Source organism: Uloborus diversus, chromosome 4, assembly GCF_026930045.1.
Source record: "Uloborus diversus isolate 005 chromosome 4, Udiv.v.3.1, whole genome shotgun sequence".
Lineage (NCBI taxonomy): Eukaryota > Metazoa > Arthropoda > Arachnida > Araneae > Uloboridae > Uloborus > Uloborus diversus.
Window position 1 is genome coordinate 83263568 of NC_072734.1, and position 17136 is coordinate 83280703.

Sequence of the window (17136 nt, forward strand, 5' to 3'; positions counted from 1 at the left end):
GTTAAATGTTAGAACTGAGAGATTGTCAAAGTTGATGGTTTTAGTCCAATTCACAAGGATACGTTAAGAGAATTTGTAAAAACAATTAAAAACTTCCTTCTTGCAATATAGCTTTTGAAGTACAGTTTAAACATGATAAAACATTTGCTTTGTTTTCTTAAGGTTTGATTGAAACTGAAAAACCTTCATTTAAATCATTAATACTGCACTGCATTGATGTTATTGATTTTTCTAACTACACACACAATGTTATTTAACTTTTTATACAAAATTAAACAAAATTTAATTTTTAATTCAAGTATGCAAATGTTTAAGAGTTTATCTGATACAACAGGTCTACTAATATTAAGTGTAAAGCTCAAATATTTCATTGATATATTTGTGTCTCCATACTCCATGTAATGCAGAAATGCAGCTTTGTAAGCACAAAAAGAAAAAGAAAGAAAAAAAAATATTTTGTATCTGCAATCATTTATGTCAACACAAATTGCTAATCATCTTAAGATATTTAGCTAATTTTTAAAAATGTATAGGAGCCTTTTTACAAAGGAAAAGGGAAAAAAAGCCTGTATACCTGAACTTACACTTCTAGCACACTTAGCTGCATAAAGCAATCTAATGTTTGTTCTAAAATTGCTTATTTTACATTTACTGAAATCATATTAAACTTTTCAACTAATAGTTGATGTGGATATCACTGTGCTTTCTTGCATGCTTATTAACTTAAATATAAATATTTTTAAAAACTAAAAATAGAATCTTGTTGTTTGTAATGATGACAATAATTTAATGAGTATAATATTTTCTGGGAAATTCAACCTAAAACAAACTGCCTTTTTTGGAACATCAGGTTGCAACCAAAAGGAAGATGCACAACTAGATGTCACAAGCCTTAAACACAAAATTTCAACAATCAATTGCCATCCATTTTTAACCCGGATGTAGTTGCGTCTCTTTATATTACACGACTGCTCGTGTTTCAGTCTTTCCCCTGCCCTAGCGATCTATGAGACGAAAAAGAATTTTAAATAATTTCTTTTAGGGTCTGCTTCAGCTACTAGAAGAGATAACATTCACTATACAAAAGTATATAATAAAGAGCAATATTTACAGCGTACGCTGAACAAAAGTTACTGTCGGGAACCTATCTAGGTTGTCGCGCTATTAGTCTAAATGACCGTCATACATTTCCAAAAGCTATGCAACCTTGAAATACCAGCAGAAATTTTCAGAATTCTGTGTGAGGGTTTGGGAGTTGCTAAGTGATGTCTAAGCACTATAATCACATTGCAAAAGAAGGGCGGATGCTACAGTAGAGTGGATGCAATGGGATTTCAAAATTCAGATTTGTTTTTGGGTCATTCAATTTTCAAATTTTAACAGCTTTTATATGCAATGCTGTTAAACCATTCAAGATTTCTAATGCTCTTTAAACTACTGTTACTTTCTCTTTGCCCAAGACATTTTTCCATGACCTTAAAAAAATTTCCACGACTTTTAACAAAAATATTCATTTTCCATGACTTTTCCACGTCTGAAATTAGTTTATTTTTTTTCCATGACTTTCCAGAATTTCCATGACCCGTACGAACCCTGTAAAGTTTTTAGGTGCAAAAAAAATTTCTTTAACAAAACGATTTGAAAAAATAAAATAAATTTTAAAAAATGGCATAAATAAAGATTTATTTAGAATGCATAAAAGTTTTTATAACCTCAACATGTCATGAATATAATTCAGAACCAATTACATTGATGGGTTATTCGCACATACACAACCTAACTTAACGACTTTGTTTAAATTTTCTCATCTTGCATTAACATCTAAATAAATAAATAAAAATCCTTCAAACTTTACAGACTTTTTCGTGTGCATAGCCCTCCCTTTGAAAGTTTTAAAAATCCTTAAAAATAGGAGCAAAAAGTGTTCCAAAATTTTAATTAACAACTACCGAAAAAATTATTTATTAACATTTATAAAAATAAAAAGACAGCTCAGATTCTTTTAGGGCAATAATTTAACATTACTGTTAACTTTAATCAGCACATTTTCAGGAGCAATTCATTGGATGAAAAAAAAAGTTGTGAGCCCCATATTGCTCTTGTGTATGTCGATTTACACATTACCTGCCGTGACCACATATTTGCTTTTTTTTTTTTAACTTAGCTCAATGTTGATGCGTTACTTTTAGTTAGTTCGAACTTCACTCTGTACCAGAGGAACTTTTCTTTTATAGTAACCGGTAGACTAAGTATTAAAAACTATATTTTGTTTTATAATTTAAAAGATGATACAGGTATGAATTGCAGCCAGTAAATAATGTGGGCTAAAAAAATTACTTTTTAAAATATATTTTAAAAGAAATAGATGCATGTATGTGCGGTAGAGATTACATTGCTCAAATGCAGTTTAAAAAAAAATAGTTTTATTATTTTTGTGAATTCTTAAAGACACTTTTTCTGCACATAAATTATTAAATTATAAGTGCATCTTAATTTTATTCAAAACGTGAAACAATTATTAAAATAATAAACAAAAAAGGTCAATTTTAAGTAATATAGGTTAAAATAACTTATATTTTTCAAAATAACTGAAAAATTTACAGGATGCAAAAGAATTGAAACTTAAAGCACAGCACGCAATTTTCGAAAGAATTCTTTAGCCCCTCTTTTACTTATTTGCTCCTTTTTAGATTTCAATGAAAAAAAAAGAATACAAGTGCTTTTTTTTTCCTTGTAGTGAATGTTTTTGGATAAGAAAATTACAGTTTGGTGCAAAAATCGCCAATTTGGCCGTTTTGTATCAGGTTGTGTCAGAAATAAAAAAAATGGAGCAGATTTTCCACCCCTGCAGATGTCATAAATTAAACTTGCGGCAATGGTTTCACATTTAGTTAATGGGCACTTTGTTTGTCAGTACCTTCATACATATTAATATATGAAATACGAAATTCAATGAAAAATTCACTATTAAAATTGATTCCAGGATGATTAAAATGAAACCTGTGTGAAAACAATTTCATAAATACAACATTTTCATTACTTTGTATAAAGAAGTAAAAAGGAAAATACAAAGATAAATTTTGGTTTGTGAATGCAACACTTCACCCTCTAACATATTCAGGCATTTCAAGCCATGTAGATCTCACATTTTAAAATGTTAGCTAAAGCAATTTTATGTATTTGGAAGAACAAAAATTATTTTCATGAAAATCTATGCCTAAATAAGAGGGTGGAACAACTACTGAGTGTAAAAGTCATGTCTTCGGTTCATGTACATTGCAAGGATTTGAAAAAAAATGTGAAACAAAAAATGGTTTACCTGGTACATTGCAAAAACTATATACTAACCTCATTTCGGAACGCTATTGATTTGCTATCAGCAAGTTGGATTTGTTTAACCAGCTGATTCACAGTATTCTTAACATAGGTGTGAATTTCTTCTGAATCATAAGTTTTAAAATTTTCTTCGCCATTTGTAGTAATTTGGCTGTTCTGGAGAAAAGAAAAATTTAAGCAATAAATATTTCTTTGAAGATATTTAATGAAACAGTTGCTCAAATTTTTTTTTAAAGAAAAGTTGAGAAAAAAAATTTTGTTTTCTTAAAAATGAGTAAAATATAAATGCCTTTATAATTTTGTAATGCATAGTTACAGATGTTGAGTAAAACTGGGCACCTGGTTTAAGTATTGTCTTTATTAAGCAAAAACCATGCATAGCTGGTTTGAAAAAAAAAAAAAAAAAACAGCAAATTTTTTAATGATCTTAATTGTTCAAACCAAAAACATTAGCATTTTCCTTTTCTGTCAACAGAATCTCAACTGTAACAACATTTTTGCCAAGCATAGTTCAGAGAACCTGTTTAAATGACTTCTTGAAATCACCATTTTACTATGTTCATGTAAATTGTACAAATGCAATGTTAAAAAACACTTAAGGTTGATTGTTTACCTGACGAAGAATTGTTATTTTTTATTATTGTTGGCATTAATGCTTTCATTATGCTCTGCATAAAATTACATGTTGATACTGCTATCGTACATTTGCTACAATACGGGGTAAAGTATCATTAAAGTATTTTAGTTGTAAATAAAATTAATTATAATTGGATCAAGAGAATGTAAAATGTAAAGTAAGAAATGAAATGAGTTCATTGTAAAAATATGTTCTGGAAATGCATTTCACTTACTATAACTCTCAGGTATAACATTTTAAGGCAAAAATTTTTTTTATGTTAGCATCTTTTATTCCCCAAGTACCACAAAACTGCATTTTTTTCAATGTTTAAAAACATTGTGTGATTACTTTTTAGATAACCGAACAGCAGAACATATAATGATTATAATAATCCAAGGCTGTTTCCTAGTTATGTCATCTTTTCTGTTCAATAGCAAAAACTAATAAAGGGACAAACTTTCCACAGTTGAAATTTTTTCTTTTTATTTCTACATTTGAAATTGGTTATTATATATTTCACCCCTTGGAAAAAAAAATATTGCACTGGAATTCGATTTCAGAGCTTAGACAAAAACCACTACTTTTTAATTATTTTTTAAACCCTCCCTTTCTTCAAGGAGTCTTGTCTAGCCTCTAAGTGCTAGTCTACCCAGTTCTGTGCACTAATCCTAGGACTGCACCTCATATTAAAATGAATCTCATGGTCCAAAACCCAGATAATATAGAAATACAGTAGAACCTTCTTCATTTGGACTAACTAGGACTAAGGGCAATCCCTATAAACAAAATCTATATAATCAAAATAATCAGAACATAAATACATTCAAATGGATTTTTTTTTTAATTATGAATTAATACTTGTGATTCCTTTGCCTTCATTAGCTGGCATTCAAGCATCCAATTTTCTTTATCCTGCAAGTAATAAATATATGAATTATTTTTCAGAAAATTTGTTCAGTATAGCAGGTTAAGGATAAAATTTACTGTTGATGGTCTGCATAACTAATTCTAGTAGTTATAATGGAACTGCAGCTCAGTATCTCAAAACTTTGAACATTGGGAATAGGGTTTCTTGTATGTAACCCTAAAAGACGTAAAACGAATTTGATTCAAAGTCAGTTTTTAGCAGTACATTAAGCGGTAATACTTTCAAGGAGAGCTTACTACATTTACTTTCCCCTTGACAACTTTTCACTATCATATTTATTTCAAACTCTTTTATTTTCACATACAGGTTTAACTTCTTGACTACTGATGTGTCTTACAATTATTATTAAAACGATTAATATTATTTTTGAGGAAGAGGGTAACAAATTTTATGCTGTGAAGCAATTTTCGAAACTAAGCATAAAAAATTGAAAAATGATATGAAGCGAATTTTTTTTTAATAACTTTGTTCTCAAGTATCCCCTGCACTGAAATATAACTTAGAAACACATATTCATAGGGTTGACTTAATTAAGCTATTAAAGAATAGCTTATTTATAACATTTTTACCTTGAGAAACTTGCTTTAATACTTGCCACGATGAGCTTACCCATAATTACCTCAAAGTCTTTTCAAGATAAATAAATAAGTAATTAGTTGTTCTTAATTTTTTTAATTCCTTAAAAAATACAATACAGTGAAATCCTATTACAACGAATACCAATACAGTCCTTTTCAACAAAACACATTTTTAGTCCTGATTTAATTAGCATTCAACCACATAATTCTATTACAACGTAATTCCCGTTACAACTAACAAAATTAGCAGTCCCTTAAAGTTTGTTGCAATGAGATTTCACTGTACATAAAAAGTTTAAAGTTCAGAAGTGGTACATTGCCAATCATACTGTGCTTTTGACAAGGATTTTCTTTTTGTTTCTATTTTGAACAACAATATTAATGAATAACTTTTAAATCAAAATTATAACACAAATTAGGGCTGGGCGATGTACCGTCATATATCAGTATGTATCTACTACTTCAATAACGATATTTAAATTTCTATCCGTACGATATATCACTTGAAAAGGAAATACAGAACTCAATCACAAAGAAATTAAAATGCTGACTCAAAAAAAAAACATAATCTCTCATAGCTCGGTGTACTTGGAAAGCATTAGTTAATGCTGGTATTAACCTAAATATGTCAACCTATGTTAATACATTACTCTTTGCTGACGACCAGATTATTATCCAATCAAATGAAGACGATCTTCAAAGATCCACCTACATACTCCACAAGTATGCCAAGAATATAATATGAAGATCTCAATCCCGAAAACTAAAACAATGTCATTTAGGGGTAAAGAGCCAATTAGAAGTAAAATTGTTATTGATAATAGAATTATTGAACAGGTGAAGCACTTCAACTACCTAGGATGTGACATCACCTTTGACCACGACAATGATGTCCAAAACAAACTACATAGGTTTCAACACTTATGTTGAACCTTTACAAGAACCCTAAACAGGGTTGGCAAAAACCCGGGTTTTTTTAAAAAAGCCCATGGACCCAGGGTTTTTTGGGTTTTTTAAATAAAACCCAAAAAAACCCAACTAAAACTGGGTTTTTTTAAAAAAATGTGGGTTTTTTGTCTTTTTTTAGGGAAAATATGGGCACTTGTAGCTTATAGTAGCATAAGTATATGAACAAAGCATAAAAATTGTCGTAGGGTAAAAAAAAATTGTAAAATTCAGCGTTTTCTGAAGAAAAGTATAAAAGACGACGAAACCAAAGAATGGTGAAGTTTCAGATTTTTTAGTTTCCATGATTATCAACAGTTAAAGCAAAGTTACTTCTCGAGTGATAAAATCTATTGTTCGTTTGTTCGTTTTTAATTACTACATTTTTTTTTTTTGAATTTTACTTTATTGTATTTCATTTTGTTATGCAGAACTACTGTAGAACCTCAAGTAGTTTAAATTCCTTTTTACTAAATTCCAGCTTAATCAACACATTTCTTTGAATTTTATGTTGCCTGTTTTTCTATTTCTGTGTACAGAGTAAGAATTATTAAACTTTTTCGTAAGATAATGAAAATACTGTACATCCTATTCTGTTTTCTGTCCGACAATTTGTAACACCTGTTAATTTCTAAAAAATATACCTTGTTTATTCGAGATTTGTGACGTGTTGGTTTGCAGAAAATAATTCAAATGAAAGCCTTTTAGCTAGAGTAGTTTCCTCTGTAGAATCTACAAATATTGAGAAAATCAGACGTGACAGGACTTAGTCAAGATAATTTGTGTTATTAATTGACCAGTTAAAGAAAAAAGTTAAATATATTTATTTGAAGTCTTTGAAGTATTTTTTTAAGAGTTAAGAAATACTATTAAAGTTCAAAACTCACTTTTTGTGTCCATTGTTTGTGGTTAAGAACAAATAAAAAAGAAGTTTGAATTGTAAAATTATTTAAATTAACTAATTTTTTAAAAAACTCAGAAAATTTAAAATATCCCAAAAGTGGGCTAAATAATGGTTTTTTTCAAAAAAACCCATTGGGTCCAACCCAGTTGGGTCCAATCCGGCCAACCCTGACCCTAAAGGGAAAAATGAGAAAGGAAACACAACTGAAGTACTATAAGATTATGGCGGTGCCAACCTTACTATACGGCTCTGAAACCTGGACTTTGAACAGTCAAGAAACTAGTAGAATTCAAGCAGCAGAGATGAAGTACTTGCGATCACTGAAGAACTGCACTATCCTAGACAAAATAAGGAATGAATCTATTCGTAGGGAATTATAGATATTCAGCCTCAATGAAAAAATCACGGAATATCGCAACGATTGGAAAAACCATGTTCGACATATGGCACGAGGGAGAATTCCAAGAGCTGCCTTTTACTACAGACCAAGGGGCAAACGAGACCATGGTAGGCCCAGGAAGCGGTGGGGCGATCAAGAAGTCGGAACAGGCTATATGCCTAATCCTTGAGGAAGAAGAAGAAAAAATCCTAATGAGACTACTTTTGTGGCATATTTATCTCACTAGAGCGAGTGCAACTCATTTGAATGAAATTAAGAGAAAAAACAATAAATTTTATTCATGGCACACGGCATCACTCGAAACAATGATACATTCTTGCTATTGCTGGCAGCTCTGAGGGATGTGTGAAAATAGGGATTTTAAGTAAGTTCTACGCATTTACGGCGATAGGTGCGAAAATCGGATTTTTATATAAGCTCTACGCATTTTCGGCAATGAAGCATATTTTGGATGGATGCGCAAAAATAGGGTTTTTATATAAGTTCTACACATAAATGGATTTGAAGCTGTAATGATTCATTGCAGCTCTATTCAGGATGGCGACAGGAACTGGAAAAAAAAGTTCCCTGACTTTTCCCTGATTAAGTTCACCGAATTTCCCTGATTTACGTTACCAATGATAATGGTTTCCTTTCTTTGCCCTACCTGAAAAGCATTGCATATTAAATAAAATGCAGTGTTTAAAAGGGTTTAAGCTGTTAATTAAAAATATATTTTGAAAAGATGCTCCCTTTTTTTTTGGTAAAAATAGTATATTAAATAATCGACAGAGAAATATTGTAGGAAATCTAAAACAAATAATTTACTTCCAGGAACCAGTTAACAGAAGAATCCTAAGAAATTATTAAAACCACTCTTAAAGATATATCTGATCATAATAAAACTAAACAATTTAAACGGAAATAATATCTTGAACTGAATTTTCAAGCAGTACAATTGTTGCTGCAAGAATAACAAGTGATAGTTATAGTATAGAAGTAATGTAGTTTTACTTAGCTAAATAATACTGCCGTGTGCAGGTAAACGGCAGTATCTGAAGAAATTAGTTTTCGAGAAATTTGAAGAAATGTGTGGTGAATTCAGTACTAACAATAGGAAAATGTTGGAAGTAGACATTTTTTTCGCGCCTCTTTTTCAGCAGAAACCAAATAAGCGAGTATGTACAATAAAGATAAAGTACAAAATGACAAAAATGCAAAAAAATGAAAAATGTGCAGTTACTGCCCTTTACCTGCACATGGCAGAATAGACATATGTATGTAAAACAAATGAAAATCTTTCAACAACCAGTCTCATTGAGCTATTTATTTTCTAATCAAGAACTTAGGTTTTAATGAATGAATACAGCATTTCAACTATTAAAAATAATTAAAATAATTACTTAGGTACACAACTCAATTTCAAATGATTTCGTTATTTGTCAAAAAAAAACCTTAGATTACCTTAGTAACAAACAACAATGAAATGCAAAAACAATTATTAATTTCAAAATGTATGTGCAAATGGTTTTAAAATAAAAGAATTTTAAAGTCTGAAAAAAAAAAACCTTCGTGTAATCTGAAATGACAGCAAATAACACCACGGCAAAAAAAAAAAAAAAATTGTTTTTCGGTCAAAATTCAATGTTAGCAAATAAATGAAAAGCGCCAAAGTGATAACTTTTAAGATTTTTTCAGCATTAATTAAAAAAGATTTTTTCTTGAAATCGTGATAATGCAAAACTAATTACTTCAAAACAATGAGTGAAGGCAAGGGAGCAAAGTGATTAATGGTGGCTTCCTCTTTGCTTGTAGGGTTGTTTATTTTGCGTAGCATGGAATGTGTGGAAGGAAAATTCAAGCTAGGTAAAATAAACAACTTTACAGACACAGAAGCAATCTTAGGAAGCTCATCCTAAAATTGAATACTTTGACCTTGAGGAAAAGGGATGCACAAATATGCGGCACTTTATAATCGCACCTCATTAATTTTACCTTTTAAAAGAAATAATTGGTGGAAAATTTGCAGAGAATCAAAATACTTCATTTTCCAAGGGGGAATTTATTTTTTTCTTCATTTGATCAATTTTCCCTGAATTTTTGTTATTTTTTCAAAATTCCCTGATTTTTCCCTGAGTGATCAAGTTCCCTGACTTTTCTCTGATCTGTCGCCACCCGGCTATTGCTTGTTTTTTTTTTCTTTTTTTGAGTTTAGTTAAAAGAGTCGTCGTTAAATACTGGAATTTTAAAAAAATGAAGAAATTTTTGCATACGGTTTTCTGTTAAATTGCTTGTGAAATAATGACACTGATGAGAAAATTTATTTACCTAACAATATGCATTTTGGATTGGATCTGCTAAAGGAAAATTGATTGCATTAGAAGTTATCTTTAGAAAACAATAAGAAAAATAATAGTTTCATAGGTGTGTTAATATTATATTTAACCAAAGGACAATTTTATTAATGCAAATTCAGAATTTATGTCCGACTTTTGCTAAATATGGCAGAGAGGTCTTTTGATGCTCAAAATTTCACGTAGGGTAGTTTTCGTTCGCAATCGGATCCACCCCACGCCCCCTCTCACCAGGGGTTTTCTTTTACAAATCCACAACTTTCGACGGATCTTTGCGAATTTGGCACAGTGGTCCTTTGATGCTCAGGAATTCACATAAGTTTTTTCTCATCAAAATGGGGTGTAAGGGCACCACCTTGTGGGGTTTCGCCAGAAAATGCAGAATGATTACGAAAAAATCCAATGATGTCTAAATTTAAATTTTGAGTCACAAAATTGTGCTTTCTACAAATTGACGGGAAATGTTTGTACTATTTTTTTTTCTTTCTTTTTTAAACCTGATTGTTAATTATGTGTCACTAGACGAAACTTTTATTTTTGAGGTAGACCGGGCAATGTCGGGTAATGCAGCGAGTGACATATAAATCAAAAGTATATTTCATAGTTCTGTGGGTTTAATGGATGTATGGTGTGATAGTTTCCAAAATTTATGTCTGCATTCTTTAAAGATTTATTATTAGTATTTCACTTAATGTTACTCAACTAAGAAGTAAAAAGTCTTAAAGCAAGAGTTATTAAATGAGGAAAAATAAACTATTTAAGACGACAATATGAAATATAGTTCAAAGTATATTCAAATTATTGAGACTGCTCAAATTGAAAGATTTAAACAAAATATTGAATTGAATATTTAAAACTTTTTCATTGCGAAGCACTTTTGTCATGCATTGAGCTATACCATTTGCAAGGCTCCCCTCCAGGAAAGTTTTGAATTAGAGAAGTTATTGTATTTATTATATTTGGATTTTTTTTTTTTTGTTTTTCAATCCTTTCCACCCCCCCACCCCCTTCTCCCAAAATTTTGACAATATATCAATAACATCGATATTTGGAGAGAGATATATTGTGGTATTAAAATTCTGATATCGTCCACTCCTAACACAAATATTTGTGCTCGATGAAATATTTTCGCTACAAATATATATAGCTTGTACTATATACAATGCTACACAATAAATGTAAAAACTACTAATTCAAGAACAAAAAAATCATTTATGAGGGAAATAAAGATCATCATTTATGAGAGAAATAAAGAACAGTTACCAATTCCAATTGCATCAATTTATTTCGGTATTGCTCCAACTGAAATGTTAGAAAAAGATATTATGTTACTAAACTTTTAAAATATATTATTTGCATAATTTTAACTAAAATTATTCTATTTATGATAAGAAATTTGCATACAGGGAGAATTTGCATATAGAAAAATAAAGCAATAAACAACTTTTGAAAGGATTTTTTTTTTTCAGAATTTACAAATGAGAATAAAGAAAATTTAGACATGAGTTTTGCAAAAATTTTGCCTTCTTATGAGATAATAAAACAAAACCTCCGATTGAATTTTGCCGAATGATGTTAACTTAGCCAAATGGAACTCAAAATTTAGCCAAATCGTCAGATAATATTTGCCAAATAAGGAAATTTGTGGAAGGTTACAGTGACTTCCTATCAGGGCACCCCTGCGTGAACGTTATAAAGTGTTTACTGTTTTGCTTTAAAAATGCCAGTCAGTTAACTGTGGAATTGCCCTTCTATAAAAATTAACACTCTAAGCTTGCCTTCCCAATTCATGCTGAACAGGTATGAAAATGGCTCTAGCCTATCTTTAAAGTTACTCAACAACTTCATGAGTATAAAGCAACAAATTAACGATCCCTCAAATTTTTCTTTTTTGAGTCTTTGCGCATGTATGAAAAATTCCACACCACTAGCTCCCTCCATTCAATTAAGGAGGTTCCCTATACCTTGCAAAGCATCCTGTACTTAAGATAAATTCTGCTTGATGCTCACTCAGATAAAGTAACTTTCACAAATGTTTTGAAAAGATTTAATTACAAATTATGCAAACGCTAAATATTTTCACATATAAATGGCATGCTAAGCAAAGTGAACGATTTTGTAATGCAAATTTTCAGGTGCCAAAACAGCATTGCACTTAAGAATCTTGAATAGTATTTGTAACGATGTAATAAAATAATCTATTTAAAAAAATTAGTATAAACTACTAACTGTAAATATATTTTCAAATTTAGCAGTAAAATGGGAAATGACTGACAATTTCATACATACCTGCTGTGTAAGATTTTCATGATTATCTGCATTATCACGCAGTGTTTGATGGTTTTTCAAGGCAACTTCATACGGAATAGAATGCAGTTCATTCTAAAAATAACTGAATTATAAACATAAAAGCAAATAGCAACAAAATATAAAATTAAAATTTAGAATGCAGGGTATATTAAACAAATTTAAAAGTTTTACAAGTGTTTACTTTAGATTTGTTTTTTCTAAACAAGTATAGTAAAACAGTTGAAAGAAGAATAGTTATTGAGAACGGTTTTAGGCCCCAATTGATTAGAAAAGGGAGGGGGAGGTGTCCGTGCGGAAGTATCCCCCCCCCCACCTAAAATGGTAGTCTGTATCCGTATCTGAGAAGACATATGATAACAGTGGCAATATGAAAGGCAGGAAGATTTCTATTTTTGGGAGTTTGGGGAACTTGATTCATTGGCAGTCAAATTTTTAGTTCTAATGCCAGAGTGAGGAATATTTTTCTTTTGCTTGTGTAAACAAACAGTAAGGAGACACCTATTCCCATTGGGTTACTACAAAGCAACAAATAGTAAAAGGTTACCATAATCAAGTTATTAGTGCTTAAAATTTGATGGCCCCATCAAACACCCAATTGTTGAAATATCCCTTTAAAGGCAAATGATTCAGCTGTTCAAAAACAGTTTAAGGGAAAGGGAAAATTCAAGGACATTTTAACTCTATGTGCTTACCATAAGTAAAGAATAATGCTTTTACATATATATTCAAAACTTTTCCAGGTGTATTAAACATTTTTCAGCATTATTCAATGATTACATACTCTTTTTATCCTCAAATAAAAGATGCAACCAAAATGTATGTGAAAAGTATTTTAGCAAAACCATTATGTGGAATAAAAGGGCAATGTCAATTAAAAAGTCTGAAGAGTGTGAATCGAAACTGATTTAATCTTTTTGGTTCTAAGAACCATGGCGAATTGTCAGCGAGTTTTAGTACCTTTTGAAAACAGTTTGGTTCACTGAAGTACTAAATGATATTATGTAATAGTACAGTACAACTATTGGGAAAGAACTTACTTGTGATATATTTTGAATGTACTTAGTGCCTCTATCCTTATACTTCCAAACGCATTCATGAAAAGTAGCACCATTCCATTTAGAAAATTTCCGTGGCGTGTACCAAACATCAGAAGAAACTATAGCCAAATCCTTTTCAATAAGATCAGCAATCTAAATACATTATAATAAAATTTAAATTTCTAAGTTAACATTTTTACTATGTAGCATGAAGTACAGGGTGATCATGATTAAAGTTACGATTTCAAAAGCCTCTACTTTAAAAACTACTGGTCAGAATAACTTATTTCATTAAACAATAATGAAACCATCAGATTTTTTTTTTGGAAAGAAAAAAATAGTTCCAAAATGTGCCAACAATATGGCACTGTCATGTTTCACATTGTTGTTACCGAGGTATGCTAATCCCTAACATATACTTATTTATTTTAATCCCACCAATCACCAGCGAGGATGTGGAATCCCTAACATGTAAAATAAGCTCCAGAGACATAGCTTCAGCACAGATACTGTCTGTTTTGATGCAGAAAATGCCATTTTACACTGCCAATTAGTAGGGGAGCAAGGTGGATAAGGCCCAGATCTGCACACCCGCAGTGAGGGGAGGGGGGGCACGGCTTTAAGGAGGCCCAGCGGCCCAAGGAATTGATAAAACTAGCACTTGCTGACCTCTAGGGAGAGGCCCTACAAGACATTTTTGTGGGGAGGCCCAAAATTTATAGATCTGGGCCTGAGGTGGAGAATATATATAACAGTTTATGCATTAATTGTCTGCTAAGTGCTTCTTTCATTAAGCTCCTCTTTTTCTCTTGCTACAATCCTCTGTAAAATGTAATTTTGTCTCTTGAGTTATATATTTTTTCTGTAAACCCTCAGAATCTATTGTTACCTTCCAACTAACAACATTAGTGTGTTTAACGAATATCATAGCAGGCTGTTCCCCTTAAATTACCATGACAGCACCATCTGTTGGCACATTTTGAAACTATTTTTTCCTTTGCTAAATAAAATAGGATGACTTCATGACTGTTTTAATGAAATATCAAGCCATTCTGACCAGTTAATTTTTGAAATTAGAGGGTTTTGAAATCTGAACTTTGAACACTGCATACATCCTTGTTGTATCAGTTTTTTCCAGGGGAGGGTCAAAGGGCAAAAAACTCGATGTATATTATATCAAAATACAACAAAAATCATAACCAGATATATAGAAATGGGTAGGGGTGAGTGGTCAAGTGCCCTTCTGAACTTCCTTAATGACCAGCCTGCCTGTATATGTTGTAATAATCTTCACGTTACCACCATGTTTGGTACACTGCATCAAATAATATTTATACAAAGACAAGAGTATGAAACTTTTTTTGAAGGTTATTATAGAGCAAACAGCCGTTATACCAATTATTCCTTTGAGCTTAAAATATCATCATTTTCTTTAACACTAAACACTAAAAATACTAAATTTTTATTTAGGTGAAATATTTCCTTCTGTGGTTATTTTTTGATTTGTTGAATAAAAAATACTATGCAAAGGTTTTTAAGAATTGTTTGCTAAGGTCTGTTATTTTGTGGATCAGGGAGGATCCATCAAACCTGAATTTTAAAAACATAGCATAATTATATCACAATGTAAACTTTCCACTTGTTGTTGAAATATTTGCTAATTTTAAGGACAAATAAAAATATTATGTCTAATATTAAAAATATAGATGTTATATACAATGAAAATATGAAAAAATAAAATTATGTATGAAAATAAATTACTTTCTTCAAAATAGAGGACAATGAAACTAATGCTGAAACAATGCATTCATCAGTACTCTTTTCAGAATCACTATACATAGGAAGCTGGTGATCAGCAGCAATCTTGGAACCAAACAATTTCCGTGCCTCTAGAACAAAATCCTCAAATTCATTTAACTCATATGATTCAGAGAGAGAGAAAGAGAGAGAAGGGGGAAAAAACAATGAATGTAAGTTTTAAGTTCAATACCATCAAATGATGACTGCAATAAATTTATATTTGAAAATATTTTTCTCAAAACTGCTGGTTGAGTACTGTAATGCACATCTTTCTCGGAAGTACCTAGAAATTTGCAGAAAAAAACAATCAAACATGCAGTAAATATTGAGTACATATTTACATTATTTTCTCATGAGTTAACAAATTTGTATTTAATATAATCACATTCAAACTAACATTATATCTGCACTTAAAACATACAAATAATCGGGAATTGAATATTTTTTATTTTTGAGTTTTGCTGTATAGTAAATAAAGTAATCATAATATTGATAGCAAAGCAAAACAAGTAAAAATTATGATAAAATACAAAACAATGCTACAGGTTGATATACTCTCCAATGAAATGTTTTAGCTGTAGCAACCAAAAAGCGTTTGCCCCCTCCCCTCTCCTAGAGAATAAATATATTACAACTTAGAAGAAAAAAATAAAGCTCTCCAACAATGTGGACCCTAGTGTACGGGTAGCTGGTGGAAAGGGGGGGGGGATCTCAATAAATTTGATGAATTAATAAAGAAACATAATATAAATCATGCACTAATGTGAATTTAGAATATATTAATGATAAAAAAATATACTGAATACTTAAAGTCATCAAGAACAAATCATGTATTGCATTTTTAATTTTATTGGGCACTAGTCAAATAAGTTAAACTTGTCACAAGTCTTATTAAAAAAGAATTTCTAATTCTAACTCTAAAGTTGTCATTAATACTGTACATACATACCAAACAATCCAAGAACTTGCATGTATCTCTGCAGAGTTTTAAAGGCATTTAGTATTTTTCTGGGTAACAAAACAAGTTTTGGCAAAAGTTCTATTGCTTTTTGAGATGATCCTACCCATGATTCCTTGCATTCTATTCTGAAAAAGCCAGTTTTTCACTTCACTTCAAATTTAAAAAAAAGATCTTCTCTTATCTTATTTATATCAGCAACGTAGTAAAACATGCATGTTTTGACATCTAACATTTTTATAGATACATACTTGAAACAATTAAGTTTAAAAAGTAACTTTTCATTTATATTTACAATGTTATAAACATAATTAACTTCAAGCATATGCAGTAAAACTTGTAAAATTGACCACCCGTGTAAGTTGGGCACTTTTGTCACGAACAGAACTAGTCCTATCTTATATAATGAAGGAAAACCTTTGTAACTTGACCACCAGTCTATTTTGACCACTAATGTATGCCAGCTTTGGTTTAGAGTATTGTACAGAATCCCTTGAATGTTGATCACTTGGCTGAAGCATTAGATTGCACTAAAAGTAAAATTAGATATGTCTCAAATAAGCAACCAGACATTTTAGGAAAACCTATGGATATTTATGGTTTCATCGAAAAACATTAGGCTATTAAGTCCTAGAAAAAGTGCCAAACTTCAATAAGGAACTATTTGGTTGAAAAACAGATTACTATGGTTGCAAATGTATAAGAAAAAATTAACGAAGAATTTAAATCTTTTTTGATTGGTAATGAATTTTTAAGAATTGTTAAAATCAAGTGAGTATTTTTTCATAAATAAAAAACCATTTTATTTAAACAATTTACAGAAATTTTAAATTTGTACCATACTTTTTACATCATTCTGGTAAATAATCTCTAAAAATATTTAAATAACATTTTTACTTATTATTTTAAAGAAATGTTAAAAAACGAAAAGAACTTGAAAGCATTTCAACTCGTTAAAAAATGAATGCATAGTGCAAGAAATGACAAA

General features: G+C 30.5%; 1 protein-coding gene across 1 annotated transcript in view; it reads right to left on the reverse strand.

The window, feature by feature from the left end:
- The window catches only part of LOC129221609 (protein phosphatase 1 regulatory subunit 21-like), a 69409-nt gene that overhangs the window by 12291 nt on the left and 39982 nt on the right, over window positions 1–17136 (reverse strand). The window contains exons 12-19 of the mRNA XM_054856130.1: window positions 16140–16276; window positions 15381–15473; window positions 15152–15279; window positions 13391–13543; window positions 12333–12425; window positions 11307–11345; window positions 4814–4867; window positions 3349–3492 (exon numbers count right to left, since the gene is read on the reverse strand). Of these exons, the coding sequence (XP_054712105.1) occupies window positions 3349–3492; window positions 4814–4867; window positions 11307–11345; window positions 12333–12425; window positions 13391–13543; window positions 15152–15279; window positions 15381–15473; window positions 16140–16276 (841 nt within the window). The remainder of the gene's footprint in view (window positions 1–3348; window positions 3493–4813; window positions 4868–11306; window positions 11346–12332; window positions 12426–13390; window positions 13544–15151; window positions 15280–15380; window positions 15474–16139; window positions 16277–17136) is intronic.